This window comes from Condylura cristata, unplaced genomic scaffold (assembly GCF_000260355.1).
Source record: "Condylura cristata isolate star-nosed mole 26May11 unplaced genomic scaffold, ConCri1.0 scaffold00004, whole genome shotgun sequence".
Taxonomy (NCBI): domain Eukaryota; kingdom Metazoa; phylum Chordata; class Mammalia; order Eulipotyphla; family Talpidae; genus Condylura; species Condylura cristata.
The window spans coordinates 71,251,591-71,263,295 of NW_004567105.1; the positions used below are offsets into that span (position 1 = coordinate 71,251,591).

At 40.0% G+C, this 11,705-nt stretch overlaps 1 protein-coding gene across 2 annotated transcripts in view; it reads right to left on the bottom strand.

Moving 5' to 3' along the window:
• The window catches only part of CNOT10 (CCR4-NOT transcription complex, subunit 10), a 47,158-nt gene extending 35,759 nt beyond the window's left edge, over window positions 1-11,399 (bottom strand). The window contains exons 1-5 of one of the 2 annotated variants that reach the window (XM_004676348.2): window positions 11,299-11,399; window positions 9,850-9,987; window positions 9,359-9,510; window positions 2,027-2,121; window positions 1,001-1,162 (exon numbers count right to left, since the gene is read on the bottom strand). In XM_004676348.2, coding sequence (XP_004676405.1) covers window positions 1,001-1,162; window positions 2,027-2,121; window positions 9,359-9,380 — 279 coding nt within the window. In that variant the 5' untranslated portion in view covers window positions 9,381-9,510; window positions 9,850-9,987; window positions 11,299-11,399. Of the gene's footprint in view, window positions 1-1,000; window positions 1,163-2,026; window positions 2,122-9,358; window positions 9,988-11,298 lie in introns of both variants that reach the window. The other variant, XM_012720510.1, reaches the window with a different exon arrangement.
• Between the last annotated feature and the right edge of the window lie 306 nt (window positions 11,400-11,705).

Sequence of the window (11,705 nt, forward strand, 5' to 3'; positions counted from 1 at the left end):
GGGACTACAGTGATGGCACATGGGTGACTCGGTGATGGGAAACCCACGGGGATTACAATTGAGATGAAAAAAACAAATGTACAAAATGCTGTAAAAAAACTGTTATATTATTTTTAAAAAAAGAAAAATTACTCCTGTAAATAATTTTGAAGAACCTCAAGAGGTCACTTATTTTTGACAATATCACATTTTTGGGTGATAACATACAGAGTAGTGGTACTCTTAAGAATAACAGGACAGGGGCTCAGAAAGAACTTCTTCAGAAGAAAGCAGTACTTAAAAGTGCAAACTCTAAAGTCAAGCTGAGCTGACCTCATGTAGCTCTCATTACTTAAAAGCTTTCTGCATTTGGACAATTTACATAGGCTAACTTTACCATAATCTTCAAATCTGTATGATAAGGACAAAATACAGTAACTATGTCATGGGGCTACAAGAAAACATGAGTTGCTGTAGACAAGGTGGTCAGCAGGGCCTTGGTACACACCAAACGCTAAATGTTTGCTAGCTGATCTCAACAGCATTATCCTTGTAATTAGCACTATGGAATACCAAAGGTCTAACCTTGTGATGTGATAAAAGCTGTTATTACCAGACTAATGATCAAGGCCAGTCTGAAATTATATATAAATAATAATATTACCCATTTAATCAATGAATCATTCCCTGATCTAAAATGCTATAATAATTAACAATGTATTTAGCAGTTATGCTTGTTCATATTTTACTTTCTCAGAACTCCAAAGTTCATTTAAATTTGGTGCATTAATCTATTGTGTTCAAGCTAAAAGTACAACAAAATAAAATCACACAATGTAGCTTTCATTTCCTGGAATAATAATTTTATGCAAGTAAAATTAAGATAGACAAGTGTCTCATATATTAGAAAACGTGCTATCAATATTAGACAAGAAATCACATTTATTTTCCTTAACTATTTTTCTTTAACAATTTAGAAAATCAGCGCTATATTTTTATGGCTCATTTATTCGTGTATCACCTGATTCTTCAGCTGGTTAAGAGTTTGTCTCAAATTATCCGTTGTTGTTTGGTTACTTTTAAAAAACTCAGCTACTGCTGTATTCAAAATTATTTTATAATCATCTTTGTTTATATCCTGTAGGCAGGCAAGGTGTTGCAGACAGGTGTCATAATTTCCTGCCTAAAATGAAAACACATACACAAGCAAAATTACATATGGGCTTTGAGAATTATACGCGCATTTCCCATCTTTATTTGAAAAACTCTTCTAAAAAAAGACAGTGATCACTCTAATCAATAGTATCAATTAAGAAATCGTGGTGTCATATTTGAACTAAATTGGGGGAAAATTATATTTAGAAAATTATGGAAAGAAATTATGGTTATTTATTTCTTAAATATCAAACTCCAACACTGATATATGTATATTGCATCTATTAAGACACATCAATAGATACATAGTGGTATGTAAAATACCTCTAAATCTAATATATATTACAGTGATATATTATAGGTATATATTGCAAACAGGGTATAATAGATGAATCAAGAAAGATAATATGACTAATTACTCCAAATTTTAATTTCCAATAAATATACATCAAATACACACAAATAAAGCTTTTCCACTTACCTACATATAGTCTGATAATAAAGTAAGATTTTCTTTTATATTGCTTGACAGAGAAATTATACTTGAGAAAAAGTTTTGACTGACTTTTTGAAAGTACATTTAGAAGAACTGAAGAGAAACGAAAAAACTGATCCAGATATTTATAAATCTCATTTTTAAGGGACTTAAAAAAAACAATGTGAGAGTTAGAACATGTTTATGAAAACATAAAAACCTGAGAGAAATTCAAAGTACTTCCATTTCTTTCACATTTAAACTCTAAAATGTTACTTTTTACTTTAAAACTGAACTTACTCTTGAAATTTAATGCTTGCATTATTACAAAACAAACATTATAAATTAAAAAATTCACTGTGAAATGACTCATACTTGATAGATCCTGAAAAAGGAGGTAGAGGAACCAATTCTCACCGTGAAGGCTTGGAAAGCACTGGAGGACAACTCCTTCTCCTGATCCGTGATCCCAGAAGACTGACCTGTCCCTTCATGTTTCTCTGCTCCCTGATCTGCAAAAACACAGTTTTACAGTTTTTTATAAATAAAAGCTATGCAGTGAATGTGTCCTTAGTTTTCTTTTTCTAATGAAGATGCTGAAACTAAAGCTCTTTCAGAGCTAGTTAGTGTTATACTCCTCCAAAATGCTAAAAGAAATGTTTCCCTTGGCTGTGGTGAAGCACAATGAAAACCCCAACCATCTCCTGTGTAAGGATTATAGCTTTGTCCATCAGGATGTTGTGGGCTCTTAAAATATTAGATCGCCTCTCCCCATAGAATATTCAAGTACTATGCCAGTCTCCAAAAATACAACAAAACTAATTTGCTGATATAAAAGCTTCCCCAAATTTACTGCATCATTATTCACAATAACCAAGAACTGGAAACAACCTAAATATCCATCAACTGACAGATGGATAAACACTACACAGCAATGATGAAATCCTGTCATTCGCGAAAATATGGATTACTTAGGGAATATTATGCTTAGTAAAAGAAGCCAGGCAGTGAAAGACAAAAAACAATTTCACTCATAGGTGGTGTACATATGTATAGAAATGAAAGCCAAACAAATCAAAGTAAAAATATACTCTGGATTATGAGAACACTTGGTAGTTACAAGAGAAGAGGCAAAGGGGTGGTGAGTAAGCAGTGACAAAAAGAAAAACAGAGAAGGATGGAATGAAATGTTCCATATTATGCAATATTACTTGATTTAAAAAACGTGTAAGTTAAATAAGGAAAATTTTATGTGATATTGTAAGAAATTACAGGAGGAAAGGCTCCAAATGAAGATAAAAAATAAAGGTAAGTTCAATATGTATGTATGTGTTACTTATTAGTAAGCTATGATTCCTAAACTCATTTAAGCTCCTTATATAATAGCTTTCAGGTACTTTAGCAACACTCTCTCCAGTTACTACTCTTAAATTCCTTCCACTTCCCATTCACCAAAATTATAAAGGTCTTTTAAAAAAGAAAACAAACAAAAAATTGCTTTGGGCCTAGCTCAAGGAGACATCTGGCAAATGTCAATTAAAATAGTTTTTTCCTTATGAGGTTGAATAAGGAAACATGAATACATGTTTGGGGGAAACGCTATACATTATTTCATGTCCTTTTCAGCATACCAATAAACAAAAATTGATTCCTAAAAGGGAGGAGGAAAATTAACATTTTAATGGAGAAATTTACCAGTTTTAAAAGACAGTGTTAAACAGCTTTCTCTATAAAGAAAGCCAGTAACAAAAAAAAAAAGAAAAAAAGTAACAATGAGTTTGCCTACATGACTGTCCACTAGAGTCAACATAACCCACCTGTTCTGCAAAATTTTTAGGTACATAATGAAGTAAGGACCAATAACCTTAAAATGTTCAAAATCCCTGGTGGCACAGCGGACTGGAGCGCTGCACTGCAAAGCTAAGCCTAGCCATGGTGACTTCAGTGGGAGTTTGATCCCTGCCTGGGAGGTGACCCACATGGTGCAGCAGACCTCTCGTGTCTCACCTGCTGCTCTCTTCAGCAATGTATTTCAGTCAGTCCGTCTATACCCCACTCTGTCTCTGATGAGTCCTCTCACCCTTGTACCTCTGGCCTGAATTCCAGTTCTTTCATGTATGCATAAATAAAATCTTTAAAAAAAGAATATATATATTTTTATAACTGCTAGCTTCTTACCAGAAAGCATCTGTACATAATTCCACAATGTGTCTTTATTTGACCAAAAGTAGTCTCCATTGCCAATTGAAAGAGTATATGACCGGTCATCCATCAGTTTGACCTTCCTTCTAGTCTGGGCCAGGGAACATGGCTGACCTTCTAGGCGTACAGAATTCTTAGATGCACAAACCTTGACACTCTTTAGGCCAACAGGCTTCATTTCTAACCAAACAAGTGCCTTGAGGTTTGAATGAAGTAGAAAAGAAACACACTGCTTTCCAAAACTGAAAAAGTTCAGTTAACGGAAAATCCAGACACATTCCAATACAGAATGTTAACAATTCAAATTTGATTGGAGGAGAAGCTTCCATATAAGCTACACTTTTCAATGATATTCAAGAATTTTTTTCCAAGAGAAACACCAAAACATTAAGGCTTAAAGAAATCTGCAGCTACACACAGAAAATACTAAAGATACCATATAGTTGAGGTGCTCACACACTGCATGTGGTTTTCCATCCTTCAGTAATGTACCTGACCTATCAAAACTCTTCATGAGGACCTTCTATGGTGGTGTAAGGGGGCTAAGACCCTCTTATATAGTAGGTGTGCTCAGGTCTTTTACTATGAAGCTAACCACAGCCACTGCAGCATAAGTTCTATCTCCGTCCAGGTTGGTGACGCACATGGTGCCACAGACCTGTCCCGACCTCTGCTCCCCTCAGCAGTATATTTTAGTACATCTGCATGTTCTGCTCTCCACTCTGTCTCTGGTGGATCCTCTTATCCCCTGCACTTCTGGCCTGTACCCAGTTCTTGAATGTATAAGTAATTCTTTCTAAAAAATGATAGGTCTTAACAACACTGGTTGTATTATCTAGGAACACAAACCATTTAATTCTTCCTAAAAAATGATAGGTCTTAACAACACTGCTTGTATTATCTAGGAACACAAACCATGTAATTCTTCCATGCCCCTTTTATCTCTGTTGCTCCCATCCATATGGGACACCCTCCCCTCTACAACTTGGTTGAAACACAACTTAGGGTATGAGAACTGTTAGTTGGTCAGTGACTTTGTAGTCATGCAATTTAGGAGTACAGGTTAATTAGTTCCCCATGGCGTAAGCCTCAACCAACTCAAAAATAGGAAATGGAAGGAGCTAGACAGATAAATTAATCCTTCTTTCTTTCATATATATTATCTAAAGTGGGATTACTCCTAAAATCCCTTTCAGAAAAACCCCATATGCAAGTGACTTGACAGGTCTTCACAGCTCAAGGTGGAATAGTATCCAGGGTTGTAATTTGTTGCATCCTCCTTTGCTTTACTTCTGTCTCTCCCTCATTTCACCACCCTGAGCTTGCACCTTTCCAAAGAAAGTGTCTTGAGTTCTATTTCCCAGAGAATATATTTTATCTCATCTTGAGTTTTGCCTCTCAGAGAATATGGGCTAATGTATATATTTTACCTCACTGAGTCTCACAACCTACAACTTTGTGGGGCAAATAAAGTAGAATGTTATTAGTACCTCCAATCACAAAAAGCCCCAAGATTCATCTTTGCCAAGGAACAAGTCTTTCTGCTCACCCACTAGACAGTCACCAAATTCTGCTAATTTTACTTACTCCCTAAACATTTCTCACATCTGCCTCTTTTCTACATCTGGCAGAAGAACTATTAGCCAGCATTTTGAAAAACCACTAGCAGAGATGATCTCATTTTACCTACCAACCTGTGAGGTAGAGAGTTTTATTACTCTCTTTCTACACACAGGAAAGCTGAGACCCAAAACCTTAAAATCTGAAAAAGTCACAAAATTACCAAGTGGTACACCTAGGGTGAACCTAGCTGATCCCAAATTAGGCTCCTAACTGTTCAACAATTCTCACCTAGATCAGTGACATACATGAGACAACATCATTCCCTTCTGCACTCTGCAGTGGCTTCCCGTTAGTTGGGATGAATTCAAACTTCTTCCTGGCTTACAAGCCTGACACAGGCTGGCCCCCGCCACAACTCTGGCTTCCTCTTTTGGCACGCTTCCTCTCTGCTCACTAAGCCGTAGCATGCAGTGAGTGCCTCCACACCAGGGCTTGGAGGTGGAGCAGACCAAGGTCTAAAGCAGACCAAGATCCTTTCTTCAAGGTGTTTATACTCAAGAGATCTTATTGCTGTTCTTTAAATATTTTGCAATATTTCCAGACTCCAAACGTGTACATTTCTCATTCCACCAACCTGGATCATTTTCCCTCCACACAGTTGGTTCTTTATTTTCAGGGTGTCTGTTCAAACATATCTCTAAAATTAGAGTCTTTCCTTTGCTACCCAATTTATTCAAAATAGGATCCTTACTTCTCAGTTTTCCTCCATCATATTATAATTTTTTCCCCTTCACAATAGTTATTGCAACTTGACATAACAATTATTTCTTGTTTTGTTTACATGTTGGTCTTTCATACTACAAGATAAGTTCCATGAGGATTGAAATATTAAAGTAACTGGCAGAATATCTTATTGGTATTCACTGACTAAATTAATTTCATTTCACAGCATTAGCTGGTCTTGGCTAGTCTCTGGATTTCTCCTTCTGTTTCACTTAATTCCTCAACCATAGTAGGTGTGCTTAGGTCTTTTACCATCTTAAATGTTTCCATGGACTTCTTAACTAAGAGCAAGTACACAAGACCCTGCATGACAAGGAAACTGGCTTCAGGAGCTCAGACATGAAGCATGTAAATTAGATTTGGAATGAAGTGAGCACTTGCCATAGAGAAGAGGAGGAGGGGCATGACCTCTCAGGAGTGCTCAAGGAGCACAGAGCTTTCCAAATCACATCTGGTAGAGTTAGATGTATTGCCAGAGAAACGTGAGCTGGAAATAAGTTTGTGAAGAGTCTCAAAAATGATTCTAAAGAGTGAGGACAAAGGGTTGTCCTTAGAGAGTTTACAGACAGGGAAATTGTATGATACAATTAGTAATATAGAAATAAAACAAAAAGGCAGCACCAAGAAGAATGGACTGTATAGGAAAAAACAAACATCAATCAGAAAGATGCTGACACTGCATGGGGTTTAAGTCTCAGTGCCAGCACACTCAAGGCCCACCATGATGGCCTGAGTTCAATTCCTGACCAGGAAGCTGACCCACATGGTACAGCAGAATCCCCTGATCACCCGCTGTTCTCCTCAGCAGTGTATTTCAGTGGTTTTACCTGTTTTGCTCCCCACTCTGTCTCTGGTGATTCCGCTCACCACCACCCTTCCATCCCTGCACCTCTGGCCTATACCTAGTTTTACAAAAAATAAATAAAGTGAATAAAAATTGTACAATAAAGAAACAATTCTTTTAAAAAATGTTGGGCCCACCCTGGTGGTGCAGCGGGTTAAAGCACATCACTAAGAAGCTAAAGCCACTTCAGCATGAGTTCGATTCCCGCCCCAGAGGTGATCTACATGCACCGCAGACCTCTCCTGACCCACCTGCTGCTGCCCTCAGCAGTGTACTTTGTCAGTGGGCCTGTTTCGCTTCCCATTCTGTCTCTGGTGAATCCTCTCACCGCCCCCACACCTCTGGCCTGTATTCCAGCTTTGTATGCATAAATAAACAAATCTTTTAAAAAAATGTTAACAGTGATACTGACCACATTAAGTAATTGAAATCAACCTCGTTAGAAGATAACGGTCAGAATCATAGTAGTAGACTCAAAGATAGAGAAAAAGAGTAGAGAATCAAAGGAGTAGCATTAAACACTACTTCATAAAGATTCAACCTTATTTAGATAAGAAATTTCATTCAACTTGGTTAATAAACTTAAAACCAAATAAAAGCCACTCCCACCTCATCACTCTAGGTCTTACTCTTCTAGTACAGATCTTACTTATTCATTGGGAGTGCTATTGTGGTCTGTCTCTTAACAGAACAATTAGCAGCTCCTCAAAGGCATAGACTGTTTCATATCCATTTCTTCAATAATCAACAGTGTCTGGTACCTGATCTTTGAACAAATGCATGAACAAGTAGAAGGATGCTTTCTGAACAAGGAAGAGGGTATTAGGTCTACATAGGTTATTCTAGGCAAGTGCAATGGGATGGGTAAGTAGAATGGTAAATCTGGAAACAGAGTCCTAAATTAAGAAGGAAAAAGTCAGTCCCCTTATCTAGTCCTGGTCAGGTGAAGCCTGGCAATTTCTCCCCACCCACCACTCCCGACTTCATATAGCTCACTCACTTCATTCACGAGTTGGCTCAAATAACACCTCACTGGAGGTTTTCCCTGAACATTGTGTCTAAAATTCAGTTTGCTCTTACCCTCACCTTCTAACCTTTTCCTTGTTGTTTTACTTCTTAGCTGATTACTGAAGAGATAGTCTAAGAATTTTGTTCATTTGTACCTGTACCAGGATTGGTTCATTTTAATTTCAAATCAAATCAAATTATCCATCAGTTACTGAAATCAGAACCTAAAACCTACTGCACACTGCAACTTCACCCCTCTTCCTTTAAAAAAAAAAAACACCTAATTTTGTTATACAGAGTCTAAGCATTGACCACTTCTAAGTCCTGTCATTTAAGTTCTTTCCAATAAAACCTGGAGGTCACAAAGAACATTAATTTCTCCCAGGAAATGTCTATCAGACCTTCCCAGGAGGTAGGGAAGAAATTTATATTTCTTAGTAGAGATTCTAGGAATAAGGCAGTAATCCATAAAGATAATAATTAAGATTAATCTTCAGGCATTAGGGGAAGATAGATTCTATACACAATGTATTAGAAGAAAGGACAGGTAAAACAGTTATTTTTCTGTCCATTTAAAATATGTTGCTTAGGGCCCACCCTTGTGGTGCAAGCGGTTACAGGCACAGCAACACGAAGCTACCCACAGCCACTGCAGCACAAGTTCAATCCCCCAACAGAGAGCCACAAGGCACAGGGCACCTCCCTTGGCCCTTCTGCTGTTCCCCTCAGCAGTGTACTTCTGTAGATCTACCTGTTCAGCTCCCCACTCTGTCTCTGGTAAATCCTCTCACCCCCCCGCACCTCTGGCCTGTATCCCAGGTCTTGTATGCATAAATAAATAAATAAATAAATAAATAAATAAATAAATAAATAAATAAATAAATAAATAAATAAAATTTTTAAAAAAGTGTTGTTTATTCAAAGTTAATTACAGAGGACGTCGATGACCAGAGACAGGTTGATGTGGCCGAAAACAGCTCAGGTGAGTGAAGCCTGAGCCAGGGGACGTTAACAGAACTGTGCGCTCCTAGGTGAACTTTCTTTGCTCGGCCTTTCCCATTGCTAAGTTGAAAAGTGCAAAGCGGCTCAATAAATGTAAGTGATACTGTGGGGCGAGGGGCCGAGGCAGTCAGTAGAGGCTTCATGATGCACTTGGGTAGCAAAGTATAGGACCTGGCGCCTAAAGCCTTACATTAGTGACCCCCAAGAGAGGGGATGCGGGAGAGCAACCAACGCGCGTCCACACTAAAATCACCCTCGAGTTCCCGACCCTTCAGTCTCCACCGGGACCTCCCACCATCTCCGCGCACCGGGTCTGCCGCCCCAGCGCTCGGGACAGGGCGCCTCACCTGCAGGCTTGTCTGCAGCCATCTTCCCACCTCGGCTCGGGTTCTTCCCTGCAGGTGGCGTGGTCCCTATTTCAGCAGCCCGGCTGGTCGCTGTCCTGGACCTCGGAGGACGATCCTGTGCCCACCCTGGCTCCCGGGCCCTGGGTTCCGGCCTAGGGAGTAGGCAGACGGCGGGCTGAGGAAGTGACGAAGGCTAGCTCGCGTCGTCTAGCAACAGAGGTAGCGTCCCTGCCGGGACAGCCCCACCACCGCCCGCCATCCGCGGCTTCCACCCTGCCACATCCCCGTACACACTACTTCCGGGGGCCATGGCAGGCGTGGGAACCGCGGCTGGCCCCGCCTCACGCTGCGTCCTCTCCGTGTCCCGCCTCTGCGGCGCGTGCGCGCGAGTCTGGCCCGACGTGCGCGGGCGCGTGGCTGGGCGTGCGCCTGGCGGCCTGAAGGCGAGGTGCGAGCGATTTCCTTGGGCTTAGCCGGATTAAAATACTTACCGTCAGCGCCTCTTCCTTCACATTTCATAACGTCCCAACAGCACACCTGACAATTTTGTACTATTTTGAGCCTTACACTTGGCCTGTTCCCTCGCTTTGATTTCCCACGACTCCATTAGGAGGCTTTGCTGCGGTTCCCTGTTTCAAAACAAAACACTTTAGAATGACTATAGCTTTCCAACAAAATGGTTGGAAAGATGATAAGGTTCCTGTATAGGCCTCACCCAGTTTGCCCTGTTGTTACTATCTTAATTAATTACTAATTTACAGGCATATATCTGTCAATCCAAGAAACCACTTCCGTACATTATGGACCCTATCTTTAGATTTTATCAGTTTTCTCCCAATGCTGCTTGCTTGTCCCAGGATCCTGTCCAGGATACTACATTTATTCGTCATGTCTTTTTTGGCCATTCTTGATTATGATAGTCTTTCAGGTTGTCCTTGTTCTTGATGACTTGTATGGTTTGAAGAGTACTGCTTAGAATTTTTGAAGAATTTGTGTTTGTCCTCTTTTCTTTTTTTTAAATGATTCGATGGGCCCTTCCCTGATGGCTCAGCGGGTTAGGATGCAGCACTGTGAAGCTGATCGTGGCCAGTTCTTGTATGCATAAAAAATATAGTTTTTTAAAAAAGAACAGTGTGTGGAAAGTAACAATGAGAAATCTGGCAAAGTTTCCCAGAGAGGTGATCAATGTTAACACCATCAGTGATGTCATTTTGTTTGTTTGTTTTGAAGATGTATTTATTTATGCATACAGAACTGGGATACAGGCCAGAGGTGTGGGGGATTCACCTGAGACAAAGTGGGGAACAGAACAGGTGAATCTACTGAAATACACTGCTGAGGGGAGCAGTGGGTGAGACAGGAGAGGTCTGGTGAGACAGGAGAGGTCTGTCTGCTGCGCCACGTGGGTCAGCTCCCTGGCAAGGGTTCAAACTTGAACTGCAGTGGCTGTGGGTAGCTTCATAGAGCTGCATCTTAACCCCCTTGTGCCACCAGGGAGGGTCCTGCTACACTACTTTAGAACTGGCCTCCAAAATGTCCTTCAGAGTCCTGTGTTGTCTAGCCTTTTCGCATCTATGTGGCTCACATACAAGTTCAGATCTCTGTAACTTGACTTCCAGCCCCCAACTTGAAAACATTAATCTACCACTGACCACTAGGTGGCACCCTATCACAAATTATACTACTTTCAGGGAGCGCGTTTTACGACAGCTTTCTTTGTTTAAAGATACCTGATCTGATCAGGGTACCTGCTTCTAGAGTGTCAAATTTAAATATTGTGAGTCCAGCCCCAAGATGAATTTAAAGAATTTGGTTGCACGATACACACAAGCAACCACAGAGTGAGGCTGGCTGAAGTCCTGTGCTATTTCTCTGTCCAATCTGTATTTGTTGGCTGCCCATCTATTAGCGGCTCTCTTTCTGATGCTTCAATGGCTTACTTCTGTTTGGACTCCCAGATACCCCAGTGCATGCCAATCTCATGTCTTTTCTCCTCAGTCCAGCTGCTTTTGCTTCAGAACTTTCCACCTTTCCTTTTCATTTATCTATAAACAGAAAGAACAATAGGATCACAAATCCTTTTCATACATGGAGGTCAAGGTCACCTTATTTATAGCAAGTAGACAAATGGAAATCGAGAGCTCTTATCAAGTGGGGAACTTTGATTGTTCTGACTCCTTGTTCCTGTTCAACTTCCTTTGGTGATTGTAGCCATAATCCATGCAGTGGAATCCCACATGCAGCGCACCTGGCTCATTGTAGCAAATTCTGGGAAATTCAACCCAACTCTCCCTATGATTTGTTACAGTGTTCAAACAAACTGACTTGCTATTTCATTTCCTGTCAT